At 30.9% G+C, this 24938-nt stretch overlaps 1 protein-coding gene across 1 annotated transcript; it reads left to right on the top strand.

Annotated features, from left to right (window-relative positions):
* The first annotated feature begins 2954 nt into the window (after positions 1-2954).
* Positions 2955-24684, top strand: LOC139487726 (eukaryotic translation initiation factor 3 subunit L-like). The gene is made up of 19 exons (XM_071272761.1): positions 2955-3057; positions 4881-4932; positions 5293-5446; positions 6055-6134; positions 9700-9761; positions 10689-10758; positions 11121-11194; positions 11674-11754; positions 12416-12506; positions 13077-13231; positions 13805-13975; positions 17265-17398; positions 19133-19232; positions 19845-19918; positions 20546-20603; positions 21378-21416; positions 22091-22183; positions 22646-22726; positions 24567-24684. The coding sequence occupies exons 1-19, from the start codon at positions 3016-3018 to the stop codon at positions 24594-24596; spliced, it is 1641 nt and encodes a 546-aa protein (XP_071128862.1). The 5' UTR covers positions 2955-3015; the 3' UTR covers positions 24597-24684.
* Positions 24685-24938: the final 254 nt, after the last annotated feature.

Genomic DNA, 24938 nt, shown 5'->3' with positions numbered 1-24938 from the left:
AAAACCACACATAATCTTTGATGAACACTTTACGGAAATAAAAACTTATACACAAGATATGAAATAAGGCAACGTAGCACCAAGGAATTGTATATTTAAATATACAATTCCTTGGTAGCATGTAATATATAAAACAGCTAAATAATTCCATGCAGCAAAAAAAAATCACATTTCTTGTAATGATGATTAGATGTTGAAACCATTTTAGTCCGTATCAAGGATTTGTATAGTAAGAAATATGGTAAAGAAGTTAAAAAAGAAATCTATGAAAATATATTTTTTAGAACGCTGTTCTGGGGGATCAAAAAGTGCTGATTTTTGGGAAAACTGTCAAACCTTTCTTTTCAAAAAAATGCCAATCCCAAGGGCAAAAGACTATTTTATTTGAAGAAAACAAAATTATAAATAATTCAAAAGATGTAATACTATCAGATATTTTTAATAAATTTGTTGCCACTGTTGCTGAGAAGATAGAAAATGATGTTATATATGATCCATTAAACAATCATAGCATAAATGCCATACATGAACAAAATCACTTGAAAACAGATGCAAATTTTAAATTTCAAAAGGTGACATCAGAAAAAGTGGAAAAAATCATAAATAAAGTTAATGTCAAAAAAGCAACTGGAGCAGATGAGATATCAGCAAAAATAGTTAAAGCAAGTAAATCTGTCGTTGCACCTCAGCTGACCAGTCTTATAAATTTGACTGTGGACACGGGCATATTTTCAGACAAACTTAAAGAAACCCAAGTTACACCCTTACATAAAAAGAGCGACCCACTACTGAAATCAAATTACAGACCAGTCAGTGTGTTACCTATTTTTTCAAAATTTTACGAAAAGATATTTGAAATACAGTTATACGATTTCTTTGATTCCATTTTTAATCCTTATCTATGTGCTTTCCGTAGAGGACATGGATGTCAGACTACGTTGCTCAGATTACTGGAAGACTGGCGTAAAGCCTTAGACAAAAACTTATATAAAGCTGCAGTTCTTATGGATTTATCAAAAGCTTTTGACTGCTTACCTCATGACATTTTACTAGATAAATTACTAGCATATAGTGTTTCTCCACATTCAGTATCTTTATCAAAATCATATCTTTCTTTTAGAAAACAGCAAATTAAAGTAAACGGTGTTCTGAGTAGCTGGGCTGACATCCAAAAAGGTGTACCCTAAGGTTCTATATTGGGCCCCTTTTATTTAATATCTTCAAAAATGATATATACTTTTTTGTTAAACATAGTACATTATATAATTATGCGGACGACAATACTCTGTCTTTTAGTAGTCCGGATTATGACCATCTCATATCCATATTAGAATCTGAACTCAAGTGCTTATTGATTGGTTTAAAGAAAATAAGATGCAGGCAAATCCTGATAAATTTCAAGTTATTGCTGTAGGGAAAAGAACCTTTGCAAAAAATCCATCTATACAAATTCAGCAAAATCTTTTTTATCATGTGAAGAAACAGTAAAGTTACTTGGAATTGATATTGATTACCAACTAAAATTTGATGCACATATAGTAACTTGTGTAGAAAGGCATCACAACAGCTGAATGTTCTCAAGAGAATTGGATCATTTTTAAACAGATTAAATAAACTTACATTTTTTCATACTTTTATTTTGAGTAATTTTAATTTTTGCCCTTTGGCTTGGCATTTTTGTACAGAGAAAAATTCTAAAAAAGTTGAAAAAATATAAAAGAGAGCATTAAGATTTGTATATGACGACTAATTATCATCCTCTGAAACTCTTCTTGAGAACGCAAAGGTTCCAACCCTACAAGTAAGACGCATCAGGACAATGGCACGTGAGACTTATAAAATTTTAAATAATTTGGCTCCTGTATGTTTACAAAATTTACTCCAAATTAAACACACTAAATATTCTTTTAGATACAATGATATTTGGAAATACCACAGGTAAGAACTACCTCATATGGAAAAAAAATCTTTCAGTTTTGCTGCTGCTTCTTTATGGAATAGCTTACCAGAACATTTCAGGACTGTTAACAACTTCTCACATTTTAAGAGTCTTGTTCAGTCCTGGAGTGGAACAGAATGTTTTTGCTCTGCCTGTAGATAATTTGTGTTACAATATTTATGCTTTCTATGCTGCATTAACAGCTTGCATTGCAACTGAAATGTTGTTTTTTACATTTTAAAATTTGAAAGATTTGAAATTTTTACTTTATAAATCATAATTTTTTTTTTAAATAATTTTTAAACTGCAAATTTAAAAAAAAAATAGTGCTTCATATATATGTTTTGGTATTTTGCAACATACATGTACATTTGTATATGCTATTTGCTTAGAGTTAATTTTTTGTGCTGCTTTTTATTATTTATTGCATGCTGCATGCCTTGTTTTATTTGTTATTGCATATGTTTTTTATATTCGGTGAAAAGCTCATTAGAGCTTATGTTTGTATTGTTTGTCAATATGCCGAATCCAAATAAAGTTTTACTTACTTACTTACTTCTTACTACACAAATCCTTGACAAATCATTGTCCGTATAAATAAGATATAGGGGGGATAGGACCTTTATCGGGACTCCGGGATCGGGTGTTTTTAAGCTCGGGATTTCGGGATTGACCCTTTCGGGATCCGGGAATCCTTTTTTTCGGATTTCGGGATGTCGGGATTTGCTTTATTTAAATTCGGGACCTCGGGATTTCGTTTTTTCAAGTCCGGGATTTCGGGATCAAGACCCCTCCTATCCCCCCTCAGATATGTATTAGTCCCAGATTTCATGGAATGAAAATTTTCTCCACTACTGTAACTTTAAATATTTGATTTTAAACTGAGTATTATATTTTCTTATACATTACTAGAAGTTTGTGTGTAGGAATTTAACCTAACATTATGTTCGACTAATAGTATTAAAAGTACGAGTTGGAAAAGATACGAGTTGTCCCCCTACTCCGATGTCCGACTTTGTTTTCTTTTTCTTTTCGTTCTTCTAGGGCAGACAACTCTATCGGAGATTTTTTCCAACATGTGGAGTGACGAACCACCAGCATCTTTTGCTCCTCCTGAAGTAAATATGAATGTTTTTAATATGAACTTTTGTATATAGAATCTACACAAGTCGTTTGTATATGTTATATGTTTTTCAATGGCATTCCTGATTCGATCAATACATGATAATCCATCATATTGTTGAACTCATTGCCAGACCAGTTGACAGCCCGGCTTCTCTATAAATCTATAAATAGACTCGATCTGTTGACCAGAAGATAATCCATTATTTGTTCCAGCTTAAACTAGTGATTTCCATTTATTGGTTTTTAGAGTATTTTATTATTTTTATTCATCCCAAACATGAGAAATTGACATTGTATATCCTCACAAAGGATTACAGACACTTGTCTCCGAAAAAAAATTACCTACAGTACATTTATATACATTTGTACATGTACTTTATATAACACAAGGTACCCAAATCATTTTTGAGAAATGAAACTTGATCAAGAACTTTCATTTTATTTTGCTTCTGTGGTTGTCCATCCCCCTTAAACTTGATATATGTATATCGTAAATCTACATTAATTACCTTCAAAATGCTGCCTAACACACCAATATCTGATGTCATAATCATTCATAGCTAGCTTTCCAAGTTGGGCTAACAGTAAATTCTATCATCCTATCACTGAAAAAGTGCACTAATAAGGTTCATCTGGACCATTTTGCTGAAATGGCTGTGTTTTAAAATCAAAATTTCTTCTACAATTACAAACGTCCATAGACTACCTCTATACACATAAGACTAATAAAAACCAAACTGAAGTTCAAATTGAATACCCACACGATAGTGCCATGTGCTGATTTTAATTTCACATTATGATACATAATATCATGTCGACAAAATATAGTCAGTAATTTATAAATACTACTGAAATTAAAACATTAAATATAACATCAAATAAATTCACCTAAGCAAGATAAAAAAAAATAACTGGGAAACACGTCTAATCGAGTCGGCCCTGTCGTACTGAATGGCTATATCCCATGAAGCGCAGCAATACAAATAACGGTCTATGGGCAGACAACTAGAAGAAATTAAAATCTAATTCAGTTCCTTCAAATACATGTAGTTGAAATTACATTTACTCTCAAGTACAGACTAAATGACTAAGAAAAGTTTTAAGGCATTGTAAGTTTGATTAAAATGGATTTTATGCTTTAGAAAATTTTAAAGATAACTATTTTTTGCAATGCACTTTTTTTCGTCCCTGCAGAAGATGATAAAATTAATAATAAACACCTGAGTTTCATTTGGTATGGTCCACTCAGGTTCACAGTTTATATCGCCAATTATTGTCAAGTACTGTATCTTTCCCCCCTCTATTGCCCATGGCAATCAATACAGTTCACTTCAATTATTACTTGTGAGGGAAGTTCTTAAACCTCTTTCTGAACTTTGTTAACAGTCATGACAGTGGCACCTTCTGGAGAAATGAAAAGAGTGCAGTGCAAAATCCAGTTAACTTAACTGTTTTTAATTTTCTAAAAAATGAAACACAAATGTACATCTGAATTTTATTTATCTAGAGTATATTAGGCCTTCAAAAAAATCCAGATACTCAGATATGTCGGCACCCAAAATAAATTTTAAGGTGAAAAGGCAGCCATTTTAGCCAAAGGGTCCACATGAATCTTGCTGTCTTGTAAAGTAAAGTAATCTTTATTTAATGTTGGGTTGCATATATACATAATAACAAGGAACATAAGATAAGCTCTTTTAAGAGCTCTTTAACCAACTGATATTAAACAAAACATTCATGTCTATACAATGCATAATTTAATTTAAAACTGATTATTTATTGGAGTGATTACTCAAAAAATTTCTTTTTATTTCAGTATTATCCAGCATATCCTCAACCAGGTGCCACTGATTATGATGCACACACAGGTATGTTACTATGTTAAACATGTTAAATAGGATTTCTACATTAAGTGTCCCCCATGTGTGATCATTTAATAATTAAACTATATTTAAAAGATTCTTAAACTTTGGTGACTGATATCACTATGGTAAATAAAATTGTACTCATGTCTTGAAGATCAGTCAAAATAAAGAATTTTATATATTTATTGCACTAACATTGATGAACATTTGTCCTAGCAGTAAGTAATGTTGGATGAGCTTGAAAGTGTTCTATGATTTACTGTGAGGTACACTATTCCTCTATGTTAGTGCAATTTTTTTTACCAAATTTTTTTCTAATTAAGGTAAATGATTTGACAGAACAATGTTATATTTTTTATAAAGGTGATCCACGCCAAGATTTGGAATATGAAAGACAGTATGCCCAACAGACGTCCTCGTATATAGTACCAGATGTCATCAAGAATTTCCTTATGGTATTCCAGAAGGCTATAAATGACCAGAATCTATATGAAATTCAAAATGCATATGAAAATGGGTATGTCTCTTACATGTCTTACTGCATATAAACCATGCAGGTGTTAAGCCAAATTCTAGCTTCTTTCTCAACATGTTCAATTTCAATTCTATTTTTAAAAAGATGTAATTTATCAGTTCAGGTGATGAAATGAAATTAATTCATCTTAAACAAATGTAAATATAAGGTAAATATTGATTTGGTACTTTGCAATTGTTTAAGTAGATGGACTTTTATCACCATTATGTACACCAATTATCAAAGCTATCCTGCAGTTTATCGCTTAATTTGCCAAGTTAATACTGTACTTATATGAGGGATGTAAAGGGGGGGTATTTGCACGGAAGAAAGAACAATTTAAAATTTCTTGCACATTGATCTTTTTACCAATTTCACGAAACACAGTGAATAAAGAACTTTTTTCACGGCTGCACATGAAATAAAAATGGCAAAACATGTTGCACGAAAATAACCCTTAACCACCCTCTTATGTCTAGGAACAGTTCATAAGGCCAAACAGCTATGTGCTTATTCCTGCCCAAAGCTTATTTTGAGTGCTAACCATCATTAAAGTTTTACACAAAAGAATCTTCTTAATATACAACTGATTTGATTTATGTACAATTTAGATTCAACAAGCTGACAGACAGATTCTTCAAGACAACTCCTTGGCCAGAATCAGAAATAATTGCTCCCATAGTGCAAAATGGTAAAGATTTGTAGAAATAAACTGTATGATGTTGTTTTTAGTATGCTTGGTAAATCATGTATGCTTATCCAGTGCAATTAAAGATGTTATGATTCATGAATGTCAATAACAAAACGTTTTTTTTAAATACATTAGACAGTGTTGGTGGATTCATTGGCAAACAGAAGTTTATATTTTTCATTCCTTTGTTGTTAAACTCTTATGCAGAATAAGAACCTTGTTAGAAATAACATATCTTTGAGCTTGATACATCACATTGAAAAATATGTGTGAATGTTTAAAGAACTCCTTATTTACATTTCAAACGTAACAATTGTATATAAAAAAAAAATTAACAACCAAGAAAACATACAATTTAAAATGTTAGTCTACAGCAGTATAAAATTCTTGTCAAAATCGTACAAAGGAGTAGGTCCAGTGAGACCCCTTTTTGGCCCCAAAATATAGCAGTTTTACAAAATTGTTAAAATGTAAACTTTTAGTTATTTATTGGACAATAGAATACTTCTGCTACATAAATATGGGCTGTTTTTTGAAAATACAATGCACATATATCGGGCACTAGCACCATTAAGTCATGCTAAGTTACTGAAATCTTCACAATTCTAGTATTTTAGTTAAATTTTAGATGGTTTTCGTGTAAAACGAAAGTGGCGGCATTCGTGTTCATCCTTAATATTGAAATATAAGTTTTATTTGATGATAATACATAACATATATAAAGGTTGAGGATGAACACAGATGCGGCCACTTTCATTTTTGACAAAAAAACATCTGAAAAGTGACATTTTTCGGCATATTTGGTAGCTTTTTCATATTTAAGCTTGAATCAGATCGTTTTCAATGACTAAATCAGTTAAAATCTTTCACCTAAACTAATTGATTCAAATGAAATAGACACTTAAGTGTTTTAAAAGTGGTGAAAATCTTTCGTCAGATGAAACTGAGATTTGAGGCCAAATTCGGTCCTTTCATTTACAGTGAACAAGCACTACAGAATATACCATAAAATTGAGAATGGAAATGGGGAATGTGTCAAAGAGACAACAACCCGACCAAATAAAAAACAACAGCAAAGGGTCACCAACAGGTCTCCAATGTAGCGAGAAATTCCCGCACCCGGAGGCGTCCTTCAGCTGGCCCCTAAACAAATATATACTAGTCCAGTGATAATGAACGCCATACTAATTTCCAAATTGTACACAAGAAACTAAAATTAAAATAATACAAGACTAACAAAGGCCAGAGGCTCCTGACTTGGGACAGGCGCAAAAATGCGGCGGGGTTAAACATGTTTGTGAGATCTCAACCCTCCCCCTATACCTCTAACCAATGTAGTAAAGTAAACGCATAACAATACGCACATTAAAATTCAGTTCAAGAGAAATCCGAGTCTGATGTCAGAAGATGTAACCAAAGAAAATAAACAAAATGACAATAATACATAAATAACAACAGACTACTAGCAGTTAACTGACATGCCAGCTCCAGACTTCAATTAAACTGACTGAAAGATTATGATTTCATCATATGAACATCAGGCACAATCCTTCCCGTTAGGGGTTTAGTATCATACCATCATAACATATATGAGAAGAACATAACCCGTGTCATGCCAACAACTGTTTTTAAAAAAATAATGTGTTTAGTTCCGATGCAAAGACCTTATCAGTGACTCAATATTAACGCCAAAATATGCAATCTTTAATGACTTGACAACAGTATCGTAATTATATCCCTTCTTAATAAATCTATTCAAAGGTTTTGTAAGTTTCTGAGGTGAATACTGACACCTTTGTGCTTTATAAAGAATATTACCATAAAAAATTGGATGTGAAATACCTGAACGTATTAGAAGTCTGCATGTTGAGCTATATTTACGAATGATGTCTTTATACCGATGATAAAATTTAGTAAATGTTTTGACTAGTTTGTGATATCGAAAACCCTGGTGTAATAATTTTTCAGTAATACATAAATTTCTCTCGTTAAAATCTAAAACATTGTTATATACACGAGCGAATCGTACAAGTTGAGATATATAAACACCGTAAGATGGTGACAAGGGAACGTCACCATCTAAAAACAGATAATTAACGATAGGAAATGAAAAATCATCCCTTTTATCATAAATTTTAGTATTCAGCTTTCCATTAGTGATATAGATATCAAGATCGAGAAAAGGGCAGTGGTCATTGTTAGTATTAGCTTTATTTAAAGTAAGTTCAACAGGATAAATTTCATTAATATACATACTGAAGTCGTCATTATTGAGAGCCAAAATATCATCCAAATATCTGAAAGTATTATTAAATTTGTTTATCAGATGTTGTTTCGATGGGTCTTTGCTTATTTTTGTCATAAATTGTAACTCATAACAATACAAAAACAGGTCCGCAATAAGTGGTGCACAGTTAGTCCCCATTGGAATTCCGATAATCTGACGATATACGGAATCCCCAAAGCGAACAAAAATGTTATCTAGTAAAAATTCAAGGGCATATATAGTATCAAAGCATGTCCAATTAACATAGTTTTTTTGTTTATTGCTACTAAAAAATGACCTAAAAGAGTTTGAACATATATATTCACATTCTGATTTTTTGAATGCCCATTTAATTAGGTGTGTGAATTGTTTCTTAATGAGAATGTGAGGCAATGTGGTATACAGGGTAGAAAAATCAAAACTTTGAACAGATTCAAAATCACCAATATAAGCATGCAATTTATCAAGTACTTCCAACGAGTTCTTGACACTCCAAAAGTAATTTATTCCACTATTTTCAAAGGCCTTATTTGAACAATTTATTATCAGGTTTTTAATTGTACCAAGTGTGCTGGTAAGAAGAATAGACAATTTAGTAGTTGAACAATGGCTTGAAGACGAAATAAATCTATATTTGTAAGGGGTTTTGTGTAGCTTCGGAAGCCAATACATAGTTGGAACTTTCATTGTATTTGGCTCTGCTTGTAAAGCGGTGGCTAAAAGTTTATGTTTGTTACAGATTTCGTTTTCTGAAAATGGAGTCAGTTGGAATGTTGGTGAATTGGTGATTTCCTTTTTCAGAACCTCAATGTAAAATTTACGTCAAACAATAATAATATTATTAGCAGCTTTATCTGCCGGGACAAAAACAAATTCCTTGGCTAGTTCTTTTAGTTTATGTTTGATACAAGAAATAGGTTTATTGTGGTTATTGTTTATAGTAAAATGTTCTTTAAAATGTTGAATACGTATATCAACTATCTTCATTACTGAATTAAAAAAACAGTCCAAAGATTTTTTGTCAGCTTTTTCCCGTTTTATCCATTTCATACAGTAAGTATGGAGTGAGTCGTGGATGATATTACGACACTCATTCCAATTAATAATTGACGGGGGACGATATTTAGGTCCTTTACTGAGGAATGATTTTAACTCTCGGTCTTGAACGATGTTAAGATCTCCTGTTATAACAACATACAATTTATTAGATATAAGCTGCATAGAACTACAAAGAAATTATTTCAGCCCAATCACCTCTTGTAATGTATGTCAGTATTTAGAGAAACCTTCCTTTTTCAGACCACACATTTCTGGTATTGTACAAAGAACTGTATTACAGACATATATATGCCAGAGTACAAGTAAGTGTAACTTGTGCCAAATTTCACCCATCATGTAACCTGCTTTACATCATCCTATAAATTATTCTTTTTCTGTTTGTAACCATAGCTATATAATTATATTAACTTTGTTTTATGTTTTCTACATATTCATAGTTTAACAAATAACATGGAAAGATTTTAAGACAGTATCTGAGCTAAGTGAGATTACCTGAAATAGATTGATTGATTATTTGTTGGTGATTAACACTACTTTCAACACTTTTAGCTGTTTTGTTGCAGTAAGTTTTTATTGAAGTTAGTTAGTTAATTAGGATTGGAATTGAAATGCTCCTGTCATTTATGGTTTCTATGTCACAACCTCAATTTGACAGGCTAGTGATACCGTAGATGAACTACCATATTAAATAGTTTTAAATCCAGCTGAAGTCAGCAATTATCTTTGACAAAATGCCAGTCTAGTGACAGGCACATATTGTAAATGAAGAATAAATGGTAAAAATAAGGAGATCCATCCAGTGAGATGTGGTATGATTGCTATTGAGCAACTATTCGGTAAAGACCAAAGGACAAAGATCTGCCAGTGAGATGTGGTATGATTGCTATTGAGCAACTATTCGGTAAAGATCAAAGGACAAAGATCTGCCAGTGAGATGTGGTATGATTGCTATTGAGCAACTATTCGGTAAAGACCAAAGGACAAAGATGTCAACAAGAACAAAAAGTCCCAGCATGCATGCACACTAATTCTATGTACCATCATGACCATAATACGCTAAATAATCTTTTAAAAAAATGATTACGTTGGAATTTTAAATTTAGGATAATAAAAAAATGTTGAACTTCACTCTCCCCTTATGGTATTCAGAATGTCTCCTTAAATTATTTGATTTTTTTTTAGGAAAAGACTTGTTACACTCAATGTTAATTTCATATTTTTTGTTTCAGACTGGACCTACACTAGAACAGATGTTTGAATCCTACTACAACTACTGTAATCTGTTCAACTTTATCCTTAGTAAGTATTGTGCTGCTTTGTTATATGTGAAAAGGCAATTGTGTTATGAACTCATTTAATTTTCAGGGTATTATAGCATTTTTTAAGTTACATTTCAAATTCTTCATAGTATTTGTATTTTATCTATCTTAAATTGAATAATTTTCAAAAATTCATGTTTTTGAAATGCATTTGATTGTATTTTAGTCCCTTTTGCTTTTTATATACTTGGTTTCCTTAACTTCTTGAGTATCCTTAATACCTGATTATGGTTATTCATAAGCATATGATGTTTGTTCCGAAATTGTTTACTTTACAAATACAAACTCTTGAAAAATAAGGCACAATTAAAAACTAATGATGAAACGTGTTTTGTATAATAGATGCAGAGGGACCTGTGCATTTAGAGCTACCAAACCAGTGGTTATGGGATATCATTGATGAATTCATTTATCAGGTTTGTATAGACTAGTTAAGGGATGTCACCAATTACTATAATCACCAATAACTTTCTTTTGCATATTCTCAAAGATATATATAATTGTTTGTATTACAACATGTAGAGTTACCTTCAATGTTTATGAGATGCTATAATATAAGTAATACCTTTAATGTAGTGGCTACAAGCTGAAGTATTTCAAACCCATAAGTGAAATATCTTTAGATGCTAAAGGCAAAGGTTGATATAATTTTTTTCTTTGGTTAGTACACTTTGTGTCCCTTGAAAAAAAATATCATTTATTGTATTATTATATGACACATTTCTAAATCATTGCAGTGGTAATACCTAGGCCACCTATTTACAATGGGATAAAGAACTTGAACATGATAAAACTGATCCTCATCTTAAATATGCTTTTGGTAAATAGTAATGTTGAACATCAAATAAATAAATATGTAGCATTTCAAGAAACCAATGCTTTGTTTCTTTCTTAGTTTCAGTGTTTCAGTATACATAGAAGTAAAATTGGTAAGAAGTCAGAAGATGAAATCAATGTACTAAGAGGACACCCAAAGGTAAACTATATTGTGGAAACTTTGTAGGTTGTGAATTCTGTCAGTTTTAGGTTGCCATTATATTATGCCTTAGAGTTATTTTTATGCCCCACCTACGATAGTAGGGGGGCATTATGTTTTCTGGTCTGTGCGTCCGTCCGTCCGTCCGTCCGTTCGTTCGTTCGTCCGTCCGTCTGTCCCGCTTCAGGTTAAAGTTTTTGGTCAAGGTAGTTTTTGATGAAGTTTAAGTCCAATCAACTTGAAACTTAGTATACATGTGCCCTATGATATGATCTTTCTAATTTTAATGCCAAATTAGAGAATTTATTCCAATTTCACGGTCCACTAAACATAGAAAATAATAGTGCGAGTGGGGCATCCGTGTACTGTGGACACATTCTTGTTGGCTTATACTTTTTAGTTATAGATATATCACAACGGTCATTCAACGGTATTTTATACTTCGTGAAATTCTTGAAATTAGTTTGATATGAAAATGACCAAGAGCTTCAGGCTAAACCTGATGTCTTTGACGTTGATATTATTTGGAATATCGAAAACTTGCAATAAATTGTTTTTAAGTGTTGCATTATAAAAAAATTGTCTTTCAAATAGTGCTAGAAAGGAAAATTTTATATTTGAATAGTACTGTCTTGCTATGTATTTTTTAATTTGTTTTTAGATTTGGAATGTACATAGTGTATTGAATGTGTTACATTCTCTAGTAGAAAAGTCAAGTATCAACAGACAGCTAGAAGTCTATACTAGTGGAGGTCAGTCAAATTGTAGTAGTATCAAAGTTAAAAGTTTTTCTATAAATGTCTGATTATTATCTTTTGTTCATTTTATCTTTTCATCTGAAACTACTAATTTTATCTGAATCTGACTTAGAAATAGGATACAAAATCTTTTATTAAATATTCCTCATTTGATTGACTTTTAAATATCTACTTTTAGACTCAAGATAAAATCTTAGGAATTGTATATATATAAATGTTGACTGACAGTCTGACAAACCCTTCCTTAATTCTCTACTTAGGTGATATTCTTAAATCTGCAATGAATGATCTGCAAAAAGATGTGTACTTTCTATATGACGTCATCAGGCATGGTCGCCTTTTTTCATGCCATCGCAATAGGAAATTCACAGGAAAGCAAGAAAATTCGATGTCATAATCGGATTTTAAACAATGCTGAACTGAGATTAAAAGAACCACATGTTGATTCAATTTGTTTATACAATCGGTGCAGAAAGGGATAAATTCACGAAGAATTAGAGAAAGTATTATATCTATTTGAGGAAAGTATCAATTTTAAAGTGATCTTTACTGTTATATTTACAGGTGATCCAGAAAGTGTAGCTGGAGAGTTTGGACAGCATTCTCTGTATAAAATGTTGGGATACTTCAGTTTGATTGGCTTACTTAGATTACACTCCTTATTAGGCGATTACTATCAAGCACTTAAAGTTCTGGAAAGTATTGACTTCAACAAAAAGGTAATTACAGTAATGTTATTAGCGTATGGTAAAGTAAGTCTTTTTTTCAGACATAATATTGATTTCTAGCATACTGTCTTTTCACTACTATTGGTTGAGTACTGATTTTATTGGTAGAGATAAATTTCCTAAAGGCCTGTATGCAAACTTTTGATTTTATTGGTAGAGATAAATTTCCTAAAGGCCTGTATGCAAACTTTTGTGATCCAAGAAATCAAGTATCCACGAAAATACAATGTTGTTTCTACTCAAGAAAGTTAGTATCCAGAAAAATAAAAATTAATTAATTCACAGTATATGAAAGAAACATCCAGTACCATAACTACAGCATAAAAATATGAAATATTCTACAGAAATATAAGCCTCTCCTCCTTTCTTAAGAGAAAAAAATGCAACATGGATTGAGCTCAATATTATTATAAATAAAGAATAAGAAAAACCTTACAATGCATTTTGAAACTTTGATTTGATGAAATTGCCTGAAGTCCATCTTTTAGAAAATTGTCATGCCACATAACATTTACAGCTCTATTCCAAACACTGTTTAAGATACAAAAATGTTTATATTTATAGAACATGTATTCCCGAGTACCAGCGTGTCAGATTACTACTTTCTATTATGTTGGGTTCTGTTATATGATGATGAGGAGATACCAGGATGCTATCAGGACTTTATCAAATGTATTACTGTACATTCAGAGAACCAAACAAATGTTCCAGTCTAGAGCACAGCTGTATGATCAGGTAAAAACTACTACTGAATATAATTATATTATATAAGACATAAACTATGCTTCTTAAGTTATTACTTTTCATAGTTAATTGGTGCTTTCCTTGAACTGATCATAAGATTGCAAAACATCAATGTGTAGTTTGCTTGATCTGAGTTGAGCATTGGCCACAATGCAAATTATCTTGCTTTCCTCTGATTTCATTTCTGTGAGATCACATAGAAAGAACATAATCTTTTTTGCAGATCATTGAAAAAGAATGATAATAGTAGGTGTATAAAATACCACATATACAGTTTTTTTTAAGATTGTTTTTACAGAAAAGATCTTTTTCTGTTTATCAATAAAACCTTTTACACATTTATGGCGCCTGCTTTGTTATAAATGTATAATATCTTGAATGGGCCTAATTAAATAGTGTTTGGATTTTTATGCCACACCTACGATAGTAGAGGGCAGACTTTGGGTCAATTACATTGGAATGTAATTAATTAAATTACACATTACATTGCAAAAATGGTCAATTACACTAATTACACATTACACAGTTTTTGAAATGTAATTAATTAAATTACAATTACTTTACTAAAGTAATTAATTAAATTACAATTACTTTACTAAAGTAATTAATTAAATTACACATTACATTTCATCATAATATTTGTTAACCAATATTATACATGTATGTATAATGTATGTGTAAAATATTCATGTAAACAGTTTAAGCGTTGTATTTGATAATCATGAGTAATTTAAATGTTTTGTCATTTAGTCTGAACCTCTCTGGTCTGTACACTTTGACAGCCATTCTCAAAAGTATTTCTATAGGAGCAAATGTGGCATATATCACTTGATTAGAACATGGATGTATTATACTTCAATAATCAGTAGATGTGTTGATAGAAGAGGAAATTAGTTTCTATTAACTTGCCAATACATTAAGGGGTATTTTGACATCTCAGAAATGAAGTTATTTAAATAAAACATAGCATGAATATAGAAATTATAAATAAATAAAAAAAAAGTCACTTAATAATTATTAAAAGGTATGCTTGTCACAACATTGAAAATAATTTTTAGTACAAACAATGCATATAATGTCGGTGTCTTCCCGATTGTCCCACTTTTTGAAATTGCAGGTAAACAAGTAATGAAATTTTGCGGGACAATCGGGAATATGTTTGTGGGACAATTGGGAAGTATAAATGTCATAATGTGGGACAATTGGGAATTGTTTTGGTTGTGATAAATTTGTTTTTGTAGTATGTTGAAGTTAATTAAAGGTTACTCATCAATGTAACTTATAAAAATATATGATGGAAAAAAATGAACAAATGATAATATTTACCTATTCTATTTTGCACATAGTAAATAAAGAAATTATTGTGTATTGATTTTCTCGTTTTAGACTAAAATGGGATTTAAATTTTTACAATATTGAGAAAAATCCTGTTTGCTTCATATAAAAACTTTCAAAAAACGAGTTTAAATTTTTGCTATTTTAACCCTGTTGCATTTTCGTAAAACTTTCTGACTTTTCCAGTATGTACTATATTGAAGTAACATCAAACATGGAATATAATATAGTCATGCTGAAATTTAGACTTCGGTGTATATTTTTTAACTAGCTGTCAGTAACTGAAAGTACGCTCAGAACTGTCACTTTGTTGTGGTGAAGTATAAGTCCACTCTGTGTCAATTTTTGTAAGATGTATTTCTGTATCCATCTGATGAGATAAAAGCCTTTTTCTACTCATTTTTATAGTTAATTCTAAAGTGTACTTTTTCAACACTGTCCAATGTTAATGGGAGGGTTGGCGACTTCAAATAAGTTTAACCTAGCCACATTCTGTATGTGCCTGTCCCAAGTCAGGAGCCTGTAATTCAGTGGTTGTCTTAGTTTCTGAATGACATATTTGTTTTTGTTCATTATTTTGTACATAAGATATGACGTTAGTTTTCTCGTTTGAATTGTTTTATATTTGTCACGTTGGGCCTTTTATAGCTATGCGGAATGGGCTTTGCTCATTGTTGAAGGTCGTATGGTGACCTATAGTGGTAAATGTTTTGGACACTTGATCTCTTTGGGAGAGTTGTCTCATTGGCAATCATACCATATCTTATTTTTGAAGGAAGTCTGGTGCTTCTTTATAGTTGATGAAGAGTCCTGTTGGCAGCAATATTGGAGAAAACAACCTTTAATATATATAGTGATTCTTATAAGGGTGATCTGCCAAAATTCTAGACAGCAGCTTCGTTATCAAAAAAGTTGTTTGGTTAAGGTAAATCTGACATTGGGTGTTAGCAGTATTCAATCGTGAATAAACCATAATGTCTATATCTTAGCAAAATTTTGCTAATTAGATGAAATACATTTAATAGTGGCATTGCCCCTGGAAATTTTAATCTGATTAATTGCTGTTTGTTTTTACAGCTGTTAATTTTTTTATCTCTATAATCCTTTTGTGTATACTAATTTTACAAAATGATTGTGTACAGTAAATTTAAATTCTAAATGAACTCTCATAAAGATTTTTCACACATTTTTTTGTTTTTGTTTAACATGGTGATTTATTACTTTTCAATTTATTTAGTTAAAGATCTTTCTTAAAAACATATGTATTTTTTCAAATCATAAGACTATTCAGAAAAAAATCTGTTGGTCAAATAAGTAATATAAAAACTTTAGAATAAATTACAGAAAGTATGTGACATTAATATTTGAAAAATAAATATAATTTTACAATTCATATTATTAAACATAAATCTTTATCATAAACACCATAAAAGTACATGTAACTGAAATGTAATTCAAAAGTAATTGAGCATTACATGCTTTTTTCATTGTAATTAATTAAATTACCATTACAAGTAATTAAAAAAATGGAAAATTGTAATGCATTACACTTAATTACCATTACATTTTCAATTACCCCATCCCTGGTAGAGGGGCATTATGTTTTCTGGTCTGTGCGTCCGTTCGTCCGTCCGTTCATCCGTCTGTCCCGCTCCAGGTTAAAGTTTTTGGTCAAGGTAGTTTTTGATGAAGTTGAAGTCCAATCGACTTCAAACTTAGTACACATGTTCCCTATGATATGATCTTTCTAATTTTAATGCCAAATTAGAGTTTTTACCCCCAATTTCACGGTCCACTGAACATGGAAAATGATAGTGCGAGTGGGGCATTCGTGTACTGAGGACACATTCTTGTTTTATATAAAACTTATGTTTTCAAACTGTTACTTGGTCAACGATATGTTATATATACTTATATATTTAACTATGAAATTTATTTTGTACAGATAACAAAAATGAACGATAAAATGTACACTTTGTTGGCACAATGTCTGGTGTTACATCCAATGAGAATAGATGAAAGTGTTCACTCACAACTCAGAGAAAAGTTTGCTGATAAAATGTTGAGAATGCAAAAAGGGTAAGATCTTGTGGTGATAACAATGAAATTATACTGAACTTAAGGCTGTAGCGCATGTCCAAATCAAGTGAGGCAAAAACAAATTTGAGCCGAGCAAAGTAAGGCGATTTTTTTTAGGGGGCTTGGCCTGAAACGGGAGAAGCTTATTTCAGCTTATTTCAGCATTACTATGGGAGAGGTCAATGTATTTATAATAAAAAAAAAAAATACAACAGAAATGCGTTTTTTTTTATTAGCTAGCCTAGTAAGTACCAAATCAAGTTTCAATGTTAAAGTTAATCTCTGTTGGTCAACCAAAACTTTTTCCAATTCTCCTATGACCTGTACTATCGAAAAGCTACAACACACGTTCTTTTGTCAACCATATTATTCCTATGCACATGGAGCATGGCAAGCCCAAAAAGCCTGTCACCACCCATTATAGCCCGTTCCCAGGTTTTCAAACGAATAGGTAAAGAGAAGACTAGACGTACATTGTTACTTAAACAGATTTTTGACGTGCTAATGTCACAAGTGATCACAAGTTACCTGTAAACATTTGGCTTGAAGACATGTCAACCTACCTGGACACATTATTCTACCAATTTTCAAGTCATTGGTTTGCCGTGACCTACCAGACTTCGAACCCACGACCTACCACACTAGAATAAATGGAACACTACCATACAACCAGACAATGCTGATCATAATCGGAAAAAGAAACACTAAAAAAATATTTTCAAACAATACCAAAAATATATATCATACTTTTAAAAAGATAAATAATAATTATATTTTTGGTCAATGAATTATTTTATCGATTAGCATTTGTTGTTTAGTGAGATGATAGTGTAGACATTGGTAACTATAACGTTATCCATTTAAAAATAAACCAAGGAATAAGCCAGCATACTTATAGGGGGTGTTTATACTCATGGGTTACCTTTTTCATCTTTTTTTCTCTTTAAAGAACCCGTCTTCAACCAGTTTTGTAAGGACATTAAGATTTGTTTCCATTTTTTTTATTTTGATTTGTATTCGGAACACTTTTTTTTACCGTCACCGCTATGGTAAAAGCTGCAATTGCTGCTGCAGATTGGACACACTGTATGTAGTGTGACGGTAGATAATTTGAAACTCGAAACTCGCATATTGATAATGTAAAATACATAATTGAAAAAAAATTACACTTCTAAAGTTTCGTCGTTTCAAAAGTGAGGCAGTTGCCTCCATTAATTAGCTATGGCCCTGGAACTTCAAGTCCACATTACATCTGCAGTATATGAACTGTCTGTCTGTTTCTTACATGTATATGATCCCAACACAAGAGTGCAGTCTGCACCATCAGCCATCTGTTACCAAAGACTAGTAAAGTATCTGAAAAATTTTGTTAAGGCACATAATATTGGTATTTTGACTGGTGATGTTCATGGTGCAAACTGTGAGTGTTGTTTCATTGTTCATTTCATTTCAAGTTGAAATTTAGACAGAGACACAAATGAATTGTCCATGTCTACATTACATTGAAGTTTTATACTATTCAGTTATTTTGGGTGGCCAAGGCATTCCAAAAGTTATATTTGATTTCGCTTAAAATGCAACATCTATAACTAAACTTGTTTTCTCTGATCACATTCGGAAAAAATGCAAAGAAACAAACAAAAGGATTTAACTTGTAATTTCATGGTTGTATAAAATTGTTATTATGATTATGTTATGTGATTGTTGGACTACTCAAATTTATTTTCATTGTAGAGACATTGAAGAGTTTACATCAAACTTTTCCTTTGCTTGTCCTAAGTTTTTGTCACCAGTACCACCCAACTATGACACACCTTCAGTAGTAAACCATAAGGTTTGTATTTATATATATAAAAACGAAGTTTATGTTACATTTTTCAATTCTTAAATGTTTTTTCATGTGCCAAGTTCTTTCAGGATATTCTAAAAGAAATATTTTAAATGACTTTACAAAGTTTTTTAAGTTAAAATTATTATTTGGACATTTATTTTATTTTTGCATGACATGTCATGCATTTCATGAAAATATTAAGAATAAATTCTAACAATGTATATTGGCACCTAAACAATAGTGGCAAATGCCTCATCTATCATTTACTGTGGTCAGTTGTTCAGATTTTAACAGAAGCTATACAGCAACTAAATATAAATGTGTAAATAGTGAGCACACAATAAATGTGTAAATAGTGAGCACACAATAAATGTGTAAACAGTGAGCACACAATATTACAAAACATTACAAGAATCATAAAACAAATCAAATGATCTTTCAAAATTAAATGTTTATTTTTGCATTTTTAAGCTCCATTTAATAGCAGTTATACTTGCTGTCACATATTTGAACTTCAGGTTTTAATTCTTTAATATATGAATCATAAAACAAAATTGCTTTTAATACTAATTTTGGGAACCAGTTCTGGAACAGTTTATGATTTTATTATTTCAGGAACCATTTATGCTTCAACATAAAGTATTTATTGATGAGGTCCAACAACAGATTCTTTTGCCAACCATTAGAAGGTAATTGACATACTGTAATAACGGGTTTTTTTTATTCCCATTTATGGGCATTATGTTTTCTGGTCTGTACATCCGTCAGTTCGTTCATTCGTCCGTCTGTCCCGCTTCAGGTCAAAGTTTTTTGTCGAGGTAGTTTTTGATGAAGTAGAAGTCCAATCAACTTGAAACTTATGTTTCCTATGATATGATCTTTCTAATTTTAATGCCAAATTAGAGATTTTATCCCATGTTAATGGTCCACTGAACATAGAAAATGATAGTGCGGATGGGGCATCGCTGTACTTGGGACACATTCTTGTTTCTTTTAAATTAAGGTCAAGTTATGATAAATGGATGATGTGACAGATTTTATTCTATTTTGTGTACAAACAGTGACTAAGAATAAAATAACATAACATAAAAATTCATTTATCTCTTTCTTTATTGTTAATATAATTGAATTTATATTCCTAAAAAATATACATGTTTGTATTAAATGCACAAAGAATCTAGACAAAAATCATCATAAAATTGTCTTAAAATTATAATTTTTCTTTTAAAATATTTATCAATTTGTTTAAATGAATGTATTTTTTTTTTATATTACTGTTTATAGAATACTTAACAAAATGTATTTTACCATTTCAGCTATTTGAAGTTATATACAACACTCCCATTGTCAAAGCTTGCAGGATTTATGGAAATGGTATGTAAAATATTAGACTATATTTTTACAACTAAAATGTTTCTTTGATAATTTTTTCAATTAAAAAATTAATAGACCTGTTGTATCATGGATACACTCGGAAAAACTGATCTGAGATAACACCTGACCAAAACTATCAAATCTCAATATAAATTGTTGGTAATTGCAAAATGTAATAATCTTACTATAATAGTCTAAGACAATTTGGTTTGTCAATTTAACTTGTGTGGATTATTATTTGAGCGATACCAATTTCCTTGGGTAAAGGTTACAAAAAAACAAAACAAAATTCAGAGAGACTTTTTTTTTACATGCTTATTAGTTAACTTAATCAAAAGCATGAAATCAAATAATTGATTAATGATGTTTCATTCAATAATCAATCGATATAAATGCAGAGGTTCTGTTACTTTTTTGGTAACAGGATTTGATTATCTGTCAGAAATTGATGCCTATTATACAGCTTTGAAATGATACCTGCATATTTTGGCAGCCAAACTTAAATTCTATAATCTATCCTTGAATTGATAAGGAAAGAATACTTTTTGAGAAAAAGAGTGAAAAATTCTAGAATAAAAATTACATGTTATGTTGAAAGAATTATTGCCAGCTGCTATATAAAAGTTTTATTTTTATTTGACAAATTTTGCTAATAGGATTCATAATGTAGAATAATTTTAGTTTTACTGAACATTCAGCTAATACATGTATATGAAAATAAAATATTTATGAGAATGAAAATGATTTTTTTATGATATTTGTTTTCCTTTTCAGCCTGTTGAGGAGCTAAAGACACATTTAATGTGTTTCAAAGTAAGTAGCTGTATTGTTTAGCCATCCTGTAAATGTAATATATTTTTGTTAAAATTATTGCTAAGTAAAAGGTAGGTTAGTAGGAAAGCAAAACAATTTATTTTAATTGGAACAAGTTAATGCATTAGGAGATACAGATACAATTTTTAAAAGTATGCTTTATTAATATTTCAAAATATGAAGGAAAGATACATTAAAGACTTAAAAAATCTCAATAAAATTATTAGGATAGTTCTGTAATGTTTGATGAAACAGTCACGACATTTAGTGCTTATAAGAATCAAACTTCGAAACAGTTATTTTCATGGCCAAAAGTTTGAGAACTGCACACCTTAAATATTAGAATCAATAAATATAAAAGGAACCAAGATGTACTGCTATCTAAATTATACCCCTTCTATAAGTACCTGTAAGCAGAAAATTGATGAGCAACAAATGTGAAAACACATCACACATTTTGTTCATGGCCATTTTGTGTAGAATATATAAGTATTTATTTAACAAGAAACAATATAAGTTTTAGCAGAATATATTGTTAAGAAGTAACTATGGATGTGCATCTGTTTTTGAAGTACCTATGCCAGAAGAGAATCAACAAATGTCCCTGATAAACTGCCCTTGTAGTCATGACAAAGTATAAGATAACTTTAAAAACAAAGTTCTTGTCATTTTAGCATAAGATGAAGAATGTAGTATGGACAAAAGGAACAAGTGGTTTGGAGGGAGAATTTCAGTCAGCATCGGAAGTAGACTTCTATATTGATAAGGTAAAAATAATATCTATACTCTGGCTTCCAAATTTCATGGGTACAGGTTAAGGTAAACCACAAGTTTAAATGTTCAAATTACAATGAAGTATAAAATTGTCTATATGCAAATTGTGCATAACTGTGAAATCAAATACAATTTTTATATGCCTGTATCCACTAGAATAATTCTAGAATACACCACATTTATTATGTATGTGATTGGACTAAATTCTCAGCATACCTATTAATGAAACCGCCAGTCACATTACATTAGATCTCTATATTTATTGCTTCTGACAATGAAATTATCTAACTGTTAGGAATAACAGAATTTGTAACAGATTTACTTTTTGTAAACAGCAGTACATATTGTTTTATTATTTCTCAAGTGCAGAATAACTGCCTGATAATGAGTTCAAGTTTATTCATTGTCTAAATAAATGTTTAAGTAAGAAATGTAACCTGAGACTTGTTTTGTAGGACATGATACATATAGCTGATACTAAGGTAGCCAGACGTTATGGAGATTTCTTCATCAGACAGATACACAAATTTGAAGAGGTAAGTCAGTGCAATAGCCAATAGTTTTTTTTTAATTAAGGAAACCCTTTATTTACTCACTGAAATCCAGATACCTCAAACAGCTATATGTAGTTGTATTTTGATTTAAAATTAACAGTCTTTGGCTGCATTTATTTTCAGAAATTGTAAAGATAACTAAAAGTGAAACCAATTTCATTTGTGTAGTGTCATTATATATGTATGGGGATAAAAAAAAAAAGAAAAGACACAACAAACTTTTGATATAGCAAATGTGAATGAAATTACTGAATTTAAAAATAAGAACATGTGGTATGATTGCCAATGAAACAATTTTCCACTAGAGTCAATTGGTGTAGATTATTGCACTACTGTAGGTCCCCTTATGGGCTTTAACAATGAGCAAAATCCATACCACAGAGTCAGCTGTCCAAGGTCAATGATTGACAAAAGTGAAACAATTCAAACGTGAAAACTAATGGTCTGATTTATGTACAAAACAAGAATGTGTCCATAGTACACAGATGCCCCACTCGCACTATAATTTTCCATGTTTCAGTGGACCGAGAAATTGGGGTCAAAACTATAATTTGGCATTAAAATTAGAAAGACCATATCATGGGGAACATGTGTACTAAGTTTCAAGTTGATTGGACTTTAACTTCATCAAAAACTTCTTGACAAAAAACTTTAACAAAAACTTTAACCTGAACTTCTCACTATCATTTTCTATGTTCAGTGGACCGTGATATTGGGGTCAAAACTTTAATTTGGAATTAAAATTAGAAAGATCATATCATAGGGAACATGTGTACTAAGTTTCAAGTTGATGTGACTTTAACTTCATCAAAAACTACCTTGACCAAAAACTTTAACCTGAACTTCGCATTATCATTTTCTATGTTCAAAGGACCATGAAATTGGGGTCAAAACTATAATTTGGCATTAAAATTAGAAAGATCATATCAAGGGGAACATGTGTACTAAGTTTCAAGTTGATTGGACTTCAATTTCATCAAAAACTACCTTGACAAAAAACTTTAACCTGAAGTGGGACGGACGAACGGAGGCACAGACCAGAAAACATAATGCCCCTCTACTATCGTAGGTGGGGCATAAAAACAAATACGATTAGAGCAACAAATGCACAACCACTAAATAACAGGCTTCTAAGTTGGGACAGTCACATACAGAATGGTGTGGGGTTAAACATGTTTGCTGGTACCAAATCCTCCCCCTTACCTAGGACAGTGGTGTAATAGTACAACATAACAACAAACTTTAAAAATCAGTTGAAAAGGGCGCAGCTCATCTGATAGAAACAAACCTAAAAATCTGAGAGTACTTCCAGTTACTGAAAGCTAATTCAAACCCATTTATAAGTAATGAAAAAATCATGTATCTAAGACTAAAATATCAGTACACATCAAACATTAAATGTAAAGACATCATTAATAGTCATAGAAAAACATTACCTTGCAAAGGATATTGTCAGGCTGTGAATGTTAATGACTGTTTGTTGTTAAAACAAGTATGAACATTTTGAATGAAAAACAGTCCCAGTATTTTAAGACACTTTTTTGATAAAGAAAATTGACCTTAAGATTGATTTATGTTTGATTATTGATCATTTAAATATGATACGAACAGACAACGAATCTATTAAATTTCGGGTGGTGATTAATTTTTAAAATCTGCTTAAAGAATTATAGAATATGATATCCCCTTCTTTAAACTCTCTACCTTCATTATAAATACTGGTAGTTTTAAATTTAAGTGACTACTACAAATTTAAAATATTTTCAAAAACTTTGTCAACACACTGAAAATATCTTTCAATCGTTTTATGTTTATCTTTCAGATTACAAGAAGTTTAAAGCAAGTCAACTGATAGACAGTTCCAATATGGATTATTGATATGAACATCTCTTAAGACTTATACATAGTGTAATAATGCCATTAAAATGAAGTCTGTAAAATTGTCTGCATCTTAGTTCTAACACAATCATTATTGTTATATTTGATGGTGTTTTGTTTTCTGTTCCTGCTATTGGTTTCCCTGATAAATGCAAGCATCATGTCTTTATGTGACAGACTGACAGTATAATTTAGATATGGAATATCAGAAAAATTCTGCCTGCGTCTCTTTGTTATTCTATTTTACATGTCATTGGCTGTCTTAGATATATCTTGTGTGTTTTGGGAAATTGGTGTTTATTGAAAACCTTTGATT

This window comes from Mytilus edulis, chromosome 9 (genome assembly GCF_963676685.1).
Source record: "Mytilus edulis chromosome 9, xbMytEdul2.2, whole genome shotgun sequence".
NCBI classification, from domain to species: Eukaryota; Metazoa; Mollusca; class Bivalvia; order Mytilida; family Mytilidae; genus Mytilus; species Mytilus edulis.
This window is presented reverse-complemented; position numbering and strand designations above follow the sequence as displayed.

Excerpts from the sequence above, each read along its gene's own strand:
- LOC139487726 (XM_071272761.1), top strand. The coding sequence starts at position 3,016 with ATGTGGAGTGACGAACCACCAGCATCTTTTGCTCCTCCTGAA. Across the intron at positions 13,976-17,264 it reads GAGCACAGCTGTATGATCAG|ATAACAAAAATGAACGATAA; the intron begins GTAAAAACTACT and ends TATTTTGTACAG. Across the intron at positions 19,233-19,844 it reads CTTCAGTAGTAAACCATAAG|GAACCATTTATGCTTCAACA; the intron begins GTTTGTATTTAT and ends TTATTATTTCAG.